This window comes from Bufo bufo, chromosome 1 (assembly GCF_905171765.1).
Source record: "Bufo bufo chromosome 1, aBufBuf1.1, whole genome shotgun sequence".
Classification (NCBI taxonomy): Eukaryota; Metazoa; Chordata; class Amphibia; order Anura; family Bufonidae; genus Bufo; species Bufo bufo.
The window spans coordinates 679,187,369-679,203,979 of record NC_053389.1 but is presented as its reverse complement, the minus strand read 5'-3'; the positions used below and the strand labels follow the sequence as shown (position 1 = coordinate 679,203,979).

At 40.9% G+C, this 16,611-nt stretch overlaps 1 protein-coding gene across 1 annotated transcript in view; it reads right to left on the bottom strand.

Annotated features, from left to right (window-relative positions):
* FES (FES proto-oncogene, tyrosine kinase) overlaps window positions 1–16,611 on the bottom strand; it is a 167,045-nt gene that overhangs the window by 74,046 nt on the left and 76,388 nt on the right. Inside the window, exons 5-10 of the mRNA XM_040414112.1 lie at window positions 15,049–15,232; window positions 13,199–13,336; window positions 5,480–5,599; window positions 3,840–3,956; window positions 1,217–1,403; window positions 477–554 (exon numbers count right to left, since the gene is read on the bottom strand). Coding sequence (XP_040270046.1) covers window positions 477–554; window positions 1,217–1,403; window positions 3,840–3,956; window positions 5,480–5,599; window positions 13,199–13,336; window positions 15,049–15,232 — 824 coding nt within the window. The remainder of the gene's footprint in view (window positions 1–476; window positions 555–1,216; window positions 1,404–3,839; window positions 3,957–5,479; window positions 5,600–13,198; window positions 13,337–15,048; window positions 15,233–16,611) is intronic.

The following is a 16,611-nucleotide window of genomic DNA, read 5'->3' as shown; positions in this document are numbered from 1 at the left end:
TGGGAGAGAAGGGCCTTGGTATCAGAGGTGACCAAGAACCCAGTCCTGTGAAAAAAAAGAATCTATGCTCTGTCGTGTTGTGTGTGTGTACATGATCGTGACCGATATAGATAGATATGAGATAGATAGACAGAAAGACGGATAAATATGAGATAGACACACAGAAAGATGAGGTTCCTTGGGCCTACCAGAGAAAATTATTCTCCTGGCCTAAATCCCATATATCAAGTCTACTAGATTTTGTCTCAAAGAAATAGACCCTAGTGGGGCTCCAAAGGCAGTTCCGTAAAAAAAAAAGATTTTCCTGGGCCTTTGGGCCCCACTATCATATCAGGATCCTCTGGTACTCTGGTGGGCCAATCCAACGCTGTACATACTCCTCTGTACAGTATATTATCTGAGTACTGATGTGAAGACAGATCATTTGTGAAGTTAGTCATTTATAACTGAAAAAAACAATACTGTATATTACTTACAGAAATTTTGGGCCGAAAAATTCCAGATATGTGATTCTTTATGTTTTCCAGAGTTTGATTTATACCACTTTCCCTGTCCTATAAGAAGATAAAACAATTTCAAGCTTACATCCCACAATTTAGCATTACATTATCATATGAGCAATACAAGCTAATATTGTAATGTTAACTGCTGTCACTAGATGTCACTGTTGTTGCAGAATCTAAGGAGCCTATATCATTTGCTGATAGGAAGAGGTGAGGCAGTATGCAGCTGAAGCCACATGGCAGGCAAAGATCTGCTGAAGAGAGAAAAAACTAGGCTAGAGGCATGGAGCAGTTCTCAAAGAAGAGACCAAACAAAGGTGGTGGTGGGGGATCTTAGAGTAGTCTGTAAAGGAAGCTGCAGCTGTTGAGAGACATAATAACGATGAAGTGTTTGCAATAGGCTTCCTGAGGTGATGGGTGACAACAACTGTGAGGACAGTGGGGTGTGGAATAAGAAACAAACTCATGGGATCTGTGATGGAGGTGGAGAGGAACTGGGTGCGCGGACGCATATATGTCACTGTGCCATAGAGCTGAATAGTGTTTGCCGCAATCCATGTGCATTCAGATGTACATACTGTACTACGTGTACTAAAATGTACATAGATTCGACATACATCATAAAATGCAATAATGTACAGCACAGGTTTGCTTTAAAAAAAAAAACCAATTATTATATGTAATAATATGAAATAAGCAAACAGAAAACTCACAATTGAACAAATAGACTGTCCATCATCCTGTAGCTGAAGTGCTGGAGGGGGATCTCTGGTTCCAAGCTCATTCATCTTCTTTTTCAGCATGTCCCTCTGACCCTGCAGCTTGACCTTGTTACACAGCGACATGTTATATTGCAAAATGGCATCCTGAAGAGACTGATATTTGGCCAGGAGACTAATTCTGATAAAGTAAAAAATAAACACAGTCTTATAATTCTTGTTACTGCATGGGCCAGGCAGCATCTACACTGGATAAGGGACCAGTGGGCCTCAGTGCTCACAGATGAAAGTCAATTCACGATGAGCAGAAATGATGGTCGCCAACAATGTTGGAGACATCAAGGAGAGCGTTGTGCATCAGCCACTGTTGTCACCAGACGAGCCTTTGGTGGTGGTGGTGTTACTATGTGGGCAGGTGAATGGTACAGTGACAAGCCCATACTACTTGAATAACATCATTAATCCAGTCATTGTGTCTCTGCATGAACAACACAGGCCTAATTTCATCTTCATGGACGACAATGCTTCAGCTCATCGAGGTCACATCATTAGTGAACGGCTGCTGGAGACTGGGATACCTCAAATGGAGTGGCCTGCACTTTCTCCAGACCTGAATCCCATTGAAAACCTATGGGATCAGCTGAGTGGCCGTGTAGAGGCTCGTAACTCTGTACCCCAGAACCTCAATGACCTGAGGGCCTCTCTTCAAGAAGAGTGGGATGCCATGTCTCAGCGGGCAATAAGTCGACTTGTGGACAGCATGAGACGTCATTGTCACGCTGTATTGATGCTCAAGGCCACATGACAAGTTATTGAGACACTGACATTTTTTGTCGGAGTGTACACACCACTGTTGTGTGCTTTTGTTTCAATAAATTGTTTGAGATGAGTAAATCACCACTGCACGCTTCTACTTAAATGCAGCTGGAGGTCATCGCGAGCCGCGTGCATGAGGCACTCATATCTATCTATCTATCTATCTATCTATCTATCTATCAATCACAGTAATTGCCACACATTTGAAGGGAATATTTCAGCTATGGTCTTTACACTTTTTCAGTCAAACCAAGCGGAGTGGGCAGTGAGTCAACCATTACCATCATGGGTGTAACTACCAGGGTAGCAGGCATAACCACTGCTATTGGACATGGGAAGGGGGCCCATATCAAATCAGGGGTGCAGTTAGTGATGATCAAAGCTCAGCATAGAAAACTGAATGTAAAACACTAGGATGCATTATCTATGATCTGTGGTATAGCCTTTTGCTTTATTCTTGTGCTCTAACATCATTGCCCACATTATCCTGTGACATCATTATGTGCAGTACAACACTACTGCAACTTCACTGTTGGAATGATTTCTGAGCTGTAACATCAGTGTGTACATTATTCCTTTACTGTTTGTACTAATCCAGAGCAGTGCTTCTCACAAAGTGACCAGAGAGAGTTCCCCTGTAGTGACTCGATTACAGCATCACGTATTACAATAATTGCAATGCTTGTTCAGCAGGAATCTTTATCTAGGTCTTTCAAGAGGTCAGAGCTGTCATACCATTATCCCAATTCTACATCTACTATTATCATAAGGATTACTCTTCACATGACATCTTTCCCTCACACAGCAATAAACTGACCATGGATTACCTATCTACTTTGGAGGCCTTATCTTTTGTGACCACTGCAATAGTGGGAGAATATTTAGTATTTAATTGTCAATTACATAATTCTGCCAAAATGAAATACAAAAACAGCCAAAAGTTCTAAAAATAATCATTTTCCATGACTACAGATGTCCCTAAGTACACCTTCCCAACAACCTTTTTTGTTACAATACATTTAAAATGAAAAAGAAACTTTGCAATGTGTCTTAATTATAAATTTACAGCAACTAGGTGGACAAAGTGTCCAGATTTTGTGGAGTTTGATCCTCCAGGGATACTTTATTCTATTGGTCTTCTTTATTCATTTTAAATGCATTAAGAGAATAAAAAAATTTTTGCCAAGGTGGGCATGACATGATTTCATAGTTTAGCTTGCCTGTCTAAGGCTACTTTTACACTTGCGTTATTCTTTTCAGGTATTGAGCTCCGTCACAGGGGCTCAATACCGGAAAAAAAATGATCAGTTTTATCCTAATGCATTCTGAATGGAGAGCAATCCGTTCAGGATGCATCAGGATGTCTTCAGTTCAGTCACTCTTACGGTATTTGGCCGAAGAAAATACCGCAGCATGTTGGGGTATTTTCTCCGTCCAAAATTCCAGAACACTTGCCGGAATGCATTTTCCATTGAAATGCATTAATGCCGGATCTGGCACCAAGTGTTCCGGCAAAAGGGATCCGGTTTTCCGGTCTGCGCGTGCACAGACCTTTAAAAATGCAAAAAAAATTTATAAATATCGGATCCGTTTTTCCAGATGACACCGGAGAGACGGATCCGGTGTTTCAATGCATTTGTTAGATGGATCCGCATCCAGATCAATCTACAAATGTTATCCGTTTGCACACAGATTTCCGGATCCAGCAGGCAGTTCCAGCGACGGAACTGCCTGCCGGATCTTCACAACGCAAGTGTGAAAGTACCCTTACAGTATTATATGCTTGACTAATGTTTCTTACTGGTCTACGTTACTTGTTTCTTCATTTGCAGTTTCATTTTGTAGCAGTTTTATGGCCTCTTGTTTAATATTAACTGTTTCTGTGACCATTGCAAGCTCCTCTTCAATAGATGTCAACCTAAAAAATAACAGCAAAATACATATCTGTACATGCAGTATATATTCTGCTTGTCATTCTTTTACACACAAGGGATAAAACTGGTTAAGGGCTCATGCAAACAAACGTATTTTCTTTCCGTGTCCGTTTCTTTTTTTTTTGCGGACCGTATACAGAACCATTAATTTCAATGGGTCCGCAAAAAAACAGAAGATACTCTGTGTGCATTCCGTTTCCGTATGTCCGTTCCACAAAACAAATAGAACATGTCCTATTATTGTCCGCATTACGGACAGGGATAGGATTGTTCTATTAGGGGCCAGCTGTTCCTTCCCGCAAAATATGGAATGAACACGGACGGCATCCGTATTTTTTGCGGATCCGTTTATTGCGGACCGCAAAATACATACGGCTGTGTGCATGAGCCCTAAATCTGATGTGATATATGGTAGTAGGAGACAAGCAGTACATTTATAGGAAAAGAGAGTTTCTACTAGTCATAAGGGTTAAATAAATGTCACTGTGCTGACACATCAGCATCCATCCTTAAAGGGGTTGTCCCATGTAAATAAGTGAGGCTCTGATCGGAGGACATAGGGAGTCCCTGCTCTCTGCCTAACCGTTCAGATGCTGTGCTCACTACTGACCGCAGCATCTTAGGCATTGTCACTGATCCCGGTTATTGCAGCCAGGTGCTGGCTATACAACACAGATAGCACCTTCCGCTTCTGGGGCAAGATCAGCTGAAGTATTTTATGTCAGGGATGCAAAAGGGTTATAATATATCATATATAATTTGCCTGGATTTATCTATAAACAATATAGTGGGACAATCCCTTTAATAACATTATTGTATTGCTAACATGTCTATATGTCACAGAGTAGCATTACATTTAGTCAAAGGGTATTTATTATGCATTGCATATATAGCCTCAACATCATTGAGACATCATTGTGAGGCTATATTCACATGTTAAACTGAAAAAAATGGAGCTTATATTAAGAGAATCCAGATGCGTTTTTGGTCTATTAAACTTTTCAGCAGCATGGTCAGCTGCGTAAACACCTATAAAAAACTCAAATAGCAAGTGAAGTATATTTGGGAAAAATCTTATTCTAAAGTGCTTTAAAGAAGTAACATGCCATTTTTTTGTAGCAGTTTTGAAAATAGCAGTGTAAAAATATGCGTTTTTGTGTACTATGACTTGTATTTCCCATAGAAAACAATGGACAACTGTTTCAAGCAATTTGCTGCATTTTATGGACCTCAATAGCATTGAACACAGCCTAAGAGTTTTTAGGGGCTATTCTATATGCAATCCAACGCTAAACTTTGCTAATTCTGGTTGCCAATTCTTGATGCCGTTTTGGAAGCCAAGATCAGGAGTGAATGCAGAATTCCTTTTATAATCTACTCCTGATTTTGGCTTCCTAAACTGCATCAAGAAACCTGAACGTGTGGCTGTACCCTGATACAAAGAAACATTGGTGTAACATTATATGGATACACATCCTCACACAAACCAGCATAAACCCATACATACGTATGCTGAACATTCTCTAAAGTCAGATCATTTAGCTGAAGTTCCTCTTCTTCCAGGTTGTCAGTCTCCTCTAGTAAACTCGTATCAAAGGTTACCATGGCTGGTAGGTTCTCTGATGACCTGTTTAACAACATATGCAAATGTAAGACACCTCTTCCACAAAATACCTGAATCACGCCAGCAAGAGCTGCAGCAGGATCCATTTCTAAATGTATCTGTTCTTTCTATAAAGCCCACTTCAATTCTTTTTTCTCAGTCTCTGCTCTTGTAGTAGATAAACCATGATGCTTATCACTAAGAGGTATTCCAGTCATAACAAGCGGTAGCATATTATAAGGATATGTAGGGGTTAACTACAGGGTCACCCACTGATCATGAGGGCAAAGGTGCATAAGGATCAACAGCCCTGGAGAACATATATTGATTGCTGACCCATATGTGTGCACGGAGTGAGTTTGGTGGTAATGATTTTTCCAACATGTCTACAGTAGTGTTGTGCTTTATATGGAATATTCCACATAATACAGAGTCAAAGACAAACATAGGAATAAAACAATTTGAGGCTCACAGGTCACACAGGCAAACACAATGGTGCTCAGACAAATGAATGAGTTGCAGAATATATGGAGAAGTAAGGTGAGTAATACCTCCCTGTGATAAGTAGAGCTTCTACCTTAGTGGAACACACTTCTTTTCTTTCTCATTTCGTTTCATGAGAGCAAAGCTGAGTGAGCAGAAGTGGCACTATACAAAAATCTGACTGATCTTAACCCCTTAAGGACTCAGCCCTATTTCACCTTACGGACTTGGCCATTTTTTGCAAATCTGACCAGTGTCACTTTAAGTGGTGATAACTTTAAAACGCTTTGACTTATCCAGGCCATTCTGAGATAGTTTTTTCGGCACATATTGTACCTCATGACACTTTGCAAATTTCCAAGTTTCAATTTCTCTACTTCTATAATACATAGTAATACCTCCAAAAATAGTTATTACTTTACATTCCCCATATGTCTACTTCATGTTTGGATCATTTTGGGAATGATTATTTTATTTTTTGGGGATGTTACAAGGCTTAGAAGTTTAGAAGCAAATCTTGAAATTTTTCAGAAATTTTCAAAAACCCAATTTTTAGGGACCAGTTCAGGTCTGAAGTCACTTTGCGAGGCTTACATAATAGAAACCACCCAAAAATGACCCCAGTCTATAAACTATCCCCCTCAAGGTATTCAAAACTGATTTTACAAACTTTGTTAACCCTTTAGGTGTTCCACAGATTTTCCATTTTAATAATTTTTTTCCAGTTACAAAGCAAAAGTGACCCCATCTAAGAAACTACACCCCTCAAGGTATTCAAAACAGATTTTACAAACGTCGTTAACTCTTTAGGTGTTCCAGAAGAATTAATAGAAAATAGAGATACAATTTCAAAATTTCACTTTTTTGGCAGCTTTTCCTTTTAATATTTTTTTTTACTTTTACAAAGCAAGGGTTAACAGCCAAACAAAACTGAATATTTATGGCCCTGATTCTGTAGTTTACAGAAACACCCCATATGTGGTCGTAAACAGCTGTACGGGCACACAGCAGGACGCAGAAGGAAAGGAATGCCATACGGTTTTTGGAAGGCAGATTTTGCTGGACTGTTTTTTTTTATACCATGTCACATTTGAAGCCCCCCTGATGCACCCCTAGAGTAGAAACTCCAAAAAAGTGGCCCCATTTTAGAAACTGCGGGATAGGGTGGCAGTATTGTTGGTACTAGTTTAGGGTACATATGATTTTTGGTTGCTCTATATTACACTTTTTGTGAGGCAAAATAACAAGAAATAGCTGTTTTTGCACCGTTTTTATTTTTTGTTATTTACAACATTCATCTGACAGGTTAGATCATGTGATATTTTTATAGACCAGGTTGTCACGGATGCGGCGATACCTAATATGTATACCTTTTTTTATTTATGTAAGTTTTTCACAATGATTTCTTTTTTGAAGCAAAAAAAATCATGTTTTAGTGTTTCCATAGTCTGAGAGCCATAATTTTTTCAGTTTTTGGGTGATTACCTTGGGTAGGGTATGATTTTTGCGGGATGAGATGACTGTTTTATTGGCACTATTTTGGGGTGCGTGTGACTTTTTGATCGCTTGCTATTACACTTTTTGTGATGTAAGGTGACAAAAAATTGTTTATTTAGCACAGTTTTTATTTTAAATTTTTTACGGTGTTCATCTGAGGGGTTAGGTCATGTGATATTTTTATAGAGCCGGTCGATAGGGATGCGGCGATACCACAGGTAAAAGCCGCAAACCGCAGGTCTGAATTGACCTGCGGTTTGTGGCGATCGCTGATACGGGGGGGTCACATGACCCCCCCCGGCGTTATGACAGGATGCCCACTGAAAGATTTCAGCGGGCATCCTGTTCCTATTAACCCCCACCACGCCGCAATCTACTTTTAAACTTAGGACGTACCGGTACGTCCTGAGTCCTTAAGGACTCGGCAAACATGGCGTACCGGTACGTCCTATGTCCCTAAGGGGTTAAAGGCGTTATCCTATGACTAAGGGTACTTTCACACTTGCGGCAGAGTAATCCGGCAAGCAGTGCCTGCTGGATCCGGCAAAACGTATGCCAACTGATGGCATTTTAAGACTGATCAGGATCCTGATCCGTCTTACAAATGCATTGCAAGAACGGATCCGTCTGTCCGTTTGTCATACCGGTATTTTGAATGCCGGATCTGGCACTAATACATTCCTTGTGTCGGTCTCTGACATCCCCTCTGTTTTGTCGTGTTCTATCTAAGTAATTATCCAAAGGTACTATGATAGCCTGTAGCCTTTTCATATGGTTGTATAATTAAGGGATCAAAAAGATACTTATGTTTTGGGGAACCTTATGCAGATAATACTATTCTGGGTGTATAGGGCATAATGATATCTTCCCGCTCTATATGTCTATACAGTTGCAAGAAAAAGTATGTGAACCCTTTGGAATTATATGGATTTCTGCACAAATTGGTCATAAAATGTGATCTGATCTTCATCTAAGTCACAACAATAGACAATCACAGTCTGCTTAAACTAATAACACACAAGCAATTAAATGTTACCATGTTTTTATTGAACACACCATGTAAACATTCACAGTGCAGGTGGAAAAAGTATGTGAACCCTTGGATTTAATAACTGGTTGAACCTCCTTTGGCAGCAATAACTTCAACCAAAGGTTTCCTGTAGTTGCAGATCAGACGTGCACAACAGTCAGGAGTAATTCTTGACCATTCCTCTTTACAGAACTGTTTCAGTTCAGCAATATTCTTGGGATGTCTGGTGTGAATCTTTTTCTTGAGGTCATGCCACAGCATCTCAATCGGGTTGAGGACAGGACTCTGACTGGGCCACTCCAGAAGGCGTATTTTCTTCTGTTTAAGCCATTCTGTTGTTGATTTACTGCTATGCTTTGGGTTGATGTCCTGTTGCAACACCCATCTTCTGTTGAGCTTCAGCTGGTGGACAGATGGCCTTAAGTTCTCCTGCAAAATGTCTTGATAAACTTGGGAATTCATTTTTCCTTCGATGATAGCAATCCGTCCAGGCCCTGACGCAGCAAAGCAGCCCCAAACCATGATGCCCCCACCACCATACTTCACAGTTGGGATGAGGTTTTGATGTTGGTGTGCTGTGCCTATTTTTCTCCACACATAGTGTTGTGTGTTTCTTCCAAACAACTCGACTTTAGTTTCATCTGTCCACAGAATATTTTGCCAGTACTGCTCTGGAACATCCAGGTGCTCCTGTGCAAACTGTAAACGTGCAGCAATGTTTTTTTTGGACAGCAGTGGCTTCCTCTGTGGTATCCTACCATGAAATCAATTCTTGTTTAGTGTTTTACGTATTGTAGATTCGCTAACAGGGATGTTAGCATATGCCAGAGACTTTTGTAAGTCTTCAGCTGACACTCTAGGATTCTTCTTCATCTCATTGAGCAGTCTGCGCTGTGCTCTTGCAGTCATCTTTACAGGACGGCCACTCCTAGGGAGAGTAGCAGCAGTGCTGAACTTTCTCCATTTATAGACAATTTGTCTTACCGTAGACTGATGAAAAGCAAGGCTTTTGGAGATACTTTTATAACCCTTTCCAGCTTTATGCAAGTCAACAATTCTTAATCTCAGGTCTTCTGAGAGCTCTTTTGTGCGAGGCATCATTCACATCAGGCAATGGTTCTTGTGAAAAGCAAACCCAGAACTGGTGTGTGTTTTTCATAGGGCAGGGCAGCTGTAACCAACACCTCCAATCTCATGTCATTGATTGGACTCCAGTTGGCTGACACCTCACTCCAATTAGCTCTTGGAGATGTCATTAGTCTAGGGGTTCACATACTTTTTCCACCTGCACTGTGAATGTTTACATGGTGTGTTCAACAAAAACATGGTAACATTTAATTGTTTGTGTGTTATTAGTTTAAGCAGACTGTGATTATCTATTGTTGTGACTTAGATGAAGATCAGATCACATTTTATGACCAATTTGTGCAGAAATCCATATCATTCCAAAGGGTTCACATACTTTTTCTTGCAACTGTATATGACAGTCCCTGATGGAACGCATTAAGAACTAATAATTAAATGTCACCGCCGGACTGTGGAACGCATAGAGATAGTATAATTTCCGGTCTCTGAGTCCGGCGTCGTTCTTACATCCGCCCAGTGGAACGCATTTGCGCTCCAGAGCGGTTTCCTGAACCAAGGGCTGTAGCGAATGACGTCATTTCTGTTTTAGGAGACTTGCATACTGCGTCATTTCCGTTTGGTGAAACGCATGTGCGTTCCAAAGCGGCGTTCTGTCTGGGCTATGGTATTTTCAAAGGTACTCCTTGATTCTGAGACTGGGCCTATTATTTGTATATTATATAAATTATTGACGGGTGGGCCCATTGTGTGAAGTGGTTTGGGATGAAACATTGGAGGAATAGATTATGAGGCCATGTGAGGGGGAGGGACTAATTATAGGAGGACATGATAAAAGGCGCCAGTTTTTGAACTGACATGGGGACACTAGTCATCTTGAGCCTACATCCTGGCGCTTCTTCTCCTAGAGGGTCTCGATTGCGGGACACTGAATGATAGTCTCCACTGTGAGACTTTTCGGTTGAAGTATCGTCTTCCTCCTCCCCTGACGAACCAGTCGTGATTTATACCGGCTGGGAAAACGTAACGTTGGGAAAAGTTTGTGTTGTTTGTCATTCCTTATGTCCTGTTTTGTATGTTTATGTGCTCAGCCTTCCTTCCCTAGGATAGGGGTATCTAGGGGATACTAGATTAGGTAAGAGGACAGGGAACCCCTACCTTCAAGGGGTGTCCCTGGGCTTAGCTCAGTTAGGGATATACAGGGAACTTTTAGGGTTTTTCACCATCTCCTGATTAACCAAACACACTGTTTGAGGGTTTCCAATCCTTGATACCACTTACAAAGTCCTGTTCATCATCTCTATCCTTAGACAAGCTCCTGTTCATCATCCGTATCCCTCCTCTTGGTCGAAAATCACTCTACTTACTGTGATTTCAGCTAATCGTGAGCAACCATGGAGTATCTTTGGTACTGAGTGCAATAACATACTTAGTATTTTGTGTATATGTATGTGTTATCTTGATCCTTGGGATTTAGTCCGGCCTGGGGCCAATTTTTATATGATTGTTTAATAAAAGGTATATTTTAGAATTATGGGAAGGTGTTCATGATAATAGTGTTGTATTCTTCCCTGGTTGAAATTTGCTGCTGTAGCGGTTTTTGTGTGGTAGATTTATATCCAGCTGACAGCTCAAGGGGGCGTGTCTCAGCTCTCCCTATCACAGCTCAGGAGGCGTGTCTCAGCTCTCCCTATCACAGCTCAGGAGGCAGTTGAAGGATGAAACTGAGCATGTGCGACCTCAGTGAGCAGGACAAAGAAATAAGAAAAAAAAAACAGCAGATGGTGCTATGCAAATACATTTTATTAACCCCTTCACGCATTTTGACGTACAGGTACGTCATTGCGTGCCAGGGGATGTATGGCGCCGACCTCTGCAGTGAGCCCGCTCCATACACGCGATCTGCTGGCTGTATGATACAGCCAGCAACTGGCCGCACTGACAGGAAGCGGCAATCACGCCGCCCCTGTGAACTGATGCGGCTCCATCTTCCTTCCGATCGGAGCCCCTGCAGTGAAATCGCGGGGCTCCGATCGGTTGCCATGGCAGCCAGGATGCTGCTGCAGCGATTCAGGCCTCCATACTAAGCTATGCACGAGGCATAGCGCAGAAAGGAGTGTTTAAAAATTATATTCACCGTAATAGATCTCTATTATGGTGAATAGGAGAAGGGATAAAAAGATCCCATGTACAAGGGGAATCTAAAATGTAAAAATGAAAATAGACCTGGTCTTTGAAGGGGTTAAATAATTCAGTAGCTGTGGTTCATTTTTAATTACAGGCAATTAGAAAAGTATTCAGATCCAGGTGCTGGTTTAAAAACTGTAGAATATTTTTCGTGGGACAACCCATTAAATTCAAATTACTGTGACTGAGCCACAGAACCAGGCACAGAATACAGTGAAGCCGTAGGGCCCAGAGAAACACTGAGGAGGCCATACATAAGGAAGCTTTGTTATGCTGTTCACTTGTGTCCCAGGGGTCAGACTCCCACCGATCAAACATTCATGGCCTACGCTATGGATAGGCCATTCAGGTATATTTCCAGGAAACATCTTTAACACTTTATCTAACCAACAACATTGTAGAGAGTATTTTCATATAATACATACATGAATGCACACTATGCATTCCCTCTAAGGGTCTAACCAGTGGAAGGTCTGTTTCACATGTAAGTATTCATGTTGACATCCATGGTCAGTGGTTCATCCGTGAAGACATCTGTGAAGAATCTGTGTTTGGTCCGTGTGTCCATTTTTTGCCCCCCCCCGTGTGTTGTCCGTATTCCACAGACACTGCTAGGATGAAAATGAATTTCCAGAGCATCTCCTAGCAATGATCCATGAAAACCACAGACCAAACACGGATGGGATCTGTGTTGTGTCTGTGGTTTTCATAAACCCTTAGACTATAAAGTGCATGACGGATGCGTAATCATGGAGAAAAACAGGGCATGCGTCTGTGGTGTCACCATGTCCGTGGAAAACCACTGATGTGTGAATAGACACATTAAAGTCAATGGATACGTGAACGGTCCAAGGAGACCAAGGATATCACACATCTGCGATTCACTGATGTGTGAAAGAAGCTGAAATCTGCAACATAAATTGACCTACTGTGGATTAAATCTGCACCACAGGTCAGTTTACAATTTCATTTTTATTTTCAAAGTGTGTGAATGAGGTCTCTTAAAATCTCATTCATTTTTACTGGTTATGTAAAACACTGCAAATTTGCAGCGAGCATAAAAGCAGTGACGAAAAGTGAATACACTCTGTGTGGCTGTACCTGAAATTAAAACAAGAATATTTCTATTTACTAACAGCTTGCATAGATTTGAAAATTATGAGGAAGTGGAACTGAAACAGGTTGGGAAATGTTCCACTCTACAGTAATTAAGCTTTACTCACACAGAACTGGAAAATCCTGTTAATGAGCAATGTAATACATTGGCTTTACTGTGGGTACATTGTACAGATCGCAATACCAGGCTCCCTAACTGTATATTATTATTCTAATTGGTTATCTACCTGTTCATCTGGATGAAGTAGTCATACTCTCGGCATGGATTGATGCTTAGTATCGCATCATTTATCTCATGATGAAGAGCTGCTATTTCCTCTTGTACAAGACTTGTGATTTTGTGGTATTCTTCCATGATGTCTTTGCTAAAGAACAAGAGAAATGGAACAAAATAAAAGACACATTCTGCTGTTAACATATGGAGGCAGGTCCAGTCAGGTCCATAAATATTGGGACATCGACTCAATTGTAAATTCTTTGGCTCTATACGCCACCACAATGGATTTGAAATGAAACGAACAGGATGTGCTTTAACTGCAGACGGTCAGCTTTAATTTGTGGGTCCTTAACAAGTGGGAGGCACATATGCAAACTGTTGTAGTTCCTACACCGTTCACCTGATTTGGATGTAAATACCCTCAAATTAAAGCTAACAGTCTGCAGTTAAAGTACATCATGTTCGTTTCATTTCAAATCCATTGTGGTGGTGTATAGAGCCAAAAATTTTACAATTGTGTCGATGTCCCAATATTTTATGGACCTGCCTGTATAGAAGTCTATGCCCTGAACCCTTCTCTAAACCCTCCTAAATGATTTAGGTTACCGAGAACAAAAAGAAGATGATATTCTACTGAGGAACAGCCACATGGAAGTGATTTCAGATAAAGCTTTCTGAGATCTCACCCCCATGAGTTTGCCGTTGCCATCTTATTATTCTCCTCCACTTCCATGTGTAAAACTTAACACCTTGCACGTCTACCAACAGGTTAAAGACCTGCTCAGTAAATGCCAACCATGCACTCCAGAATTATGGCTCCAAAATATCAAAAAATACAGTATGTCTTTGTGACTTCTTTTGGCTTATTTGCATCTAAAAAAAAATTGACATTTTAAAAAAAAAATTTAAGTGCGAAAGTGCCGTTGTTAGCCTGTCAAACTGATTTAAGCCAGACTTATCAAGTGTAACTTTCTGAAAAGTGACAATTTTACTCCAGTAAAGGGATGGTTTAAAAAGTGGAGTAACATCTCAAGACAGAATTGTTAGATAAAAAAACAAATCACAGCAACAAAGACTCCTGGAAGGCCCTTCCCGACATCCACTGTACATGTATGGTGGATGTCGGGTCAGACATCTGAAGGCAGCCCCCGTAATCAGACACAACTACGACTGCGGCTATTTAACTCCTAAGATGTTGTGGTCAATTGTGATCACGGCATCTGAACAGTCATTTTGTGGTAGGGGGCTTCAAAACCCAAATGCCAGCTATGATATTGAGGAAGCCATTTCGTTTCTATTGCTTTGTGAAGGCTTCTAGGCCAGCCATTGTAAAATTGCTACTGAACAGGAACATAGCAATTTTCCCAAAGATGGCAAAAGTATACTACTGCAGTCCATGGTATCTAACAATCCCATATTCAAGTTCCCTAGGGGCGACCATAAATAAAGTTTAAAAACTAAAGTTTGAAAGAAATATACTGGTCAAAAAGGAGATGGGGCTTAAGCGGCAAGGTTGAGTGGCATCTCGGGAAAGGAGACCTGGCCTACCATGCAACATGGCCTACAATGCAATTGCGCCACAACTCTGGCATAAATTCTTCTCAAAATAAGCAATAATTGGTATGGAGTTAGACTAAAGTGTCTATCCCCGCACCGTATTTATTATCTAGTATGAGGTCCTGTGATAAATGTGGGTCTAGACAGCCTTTACCATGTACAGGATCAGTAAATCTGCCTGAGTATGTTTCTCTATAAGGTGCCTATTAAATATTTTCTGTAGGTCTATTGCTCAAATATGCAAGAAAGTCCAAAAATAGTATTAACAAAGAAAATCAAGTAAATCATCAAAATTTTAATTACAGGATTGACACCATCTTCTCCTGGATGGTCTGCATGGACTCATGTAAGGTGGGCAGGCTCAGACTGTAGTGGTGCTCCTGGTGCAGCTTAGCAGCTTTGATCGCCAAGATGTACTGGTTGTGGAGAGTGTGTAGTTTCCAAGTGTTCTTTACATATTTCTCCTTAGTTTTGTCTCGCTCTTTGTCTGGAAAAGGCATAATAATACTCAGTTTATGATAGCCATCAAGATAAAGCACAACATGAGTGAAGATGTCTTATTTTAGAGGAATTCTTACCGATCATACCTTGAAGGAACATGAAAGGTTACTGATTGTGTATACGTTTGATATAGGATATTCTTTCTTGTATTTGATATGACAAAGTGTAGCTTATCGAGATTCCTTCTTATGATTACAACTGTAAAGCGTATATCCAGTCTCTTGCACTGGAGATAAGCCTTGAACTAACTTTTTTAAAAGCAATGTGTCATCAGAAAATGACCTATTCTTTAAAGTGTAACCGTCATTTCATTTTTTTTTTCTAGTAGTGTAAATTATAATGAATGTTTTTGTAACAAAGTTTATTAGGTGAACTTCTACTTTTGTATTAAAGAGGTCTTGACATTACCATATAAATAGCTGGCAGGGTAGGGCATTTTAATGCGCTGCTCTGTTCCCCCGTTGTTCCCCCCATTCTGGTTTCCTGCCTGGTATGTAAATCCGTACCATCGGTACAGGTAGGAGGAGACGACCAGGTTTCTCAAGGGGCGTCTCCTTCTCCCTGGCTGTGAGCTGCTCAATCGCAGTGGAGAGCGTCATAGCCAGGGAGAAAAAACAGCTCACCTTCTCCCTGGCTGTGATGCTCTCCGCTGCAATTGGGCAGCTCAGCCAGGGAGAAGGAGACACCCCTTGAGAAACACGGTGGTCTCCTCCTCCCTGTACCGATGGTATGGATTTACATACCTGGCGGGAAAGCAGAACGGGGGACACAGCGGGGGAATGGAACAGCGCATAGAAAAAATAATAAGCGATATAACATGCCCTACCCTGCCAGCTATTTATATGGTAATGTCAGGACCAGTAAAAAGTCCTCTTTAATAAACTGGCACAGAAGTTGCCCCTTAGCAGTGCTCTCTACATAAACATTGCTATGGAAATCAGTCTTTACTGTTCAGCAAAGCGCAGTACTGAGCAGTGATGATGCTCCCGAAGCCAGCCTGCCACTAGCCTCCTCCAGGCATATCCAATATATAAAACTGACCTTTATATTACAATAAATTCATTTTTGCCCCGTCTCCCTGCCATTTGTACACTGTGAGTGTATGTGCGCTCTGTACAGTAACTAACAAGCCACCGGGAGATGCAGTCAGCGATCAGTGCTGACAGTAAGAGAAGGCAGGGAGAAGCAGTTCTACAGTATATAGGGACTGCTATATATAATGTATGTATATAACAGTGTATATATATACACTGTTCAAAAAAATAAAGGGAACACTTAAACAACACAATGTAACTCCAAGTCAATCACATTTCTATGAAATCAAACTGTCCACTTAGGAAGCAACACTGAGGGACAATCAATTTC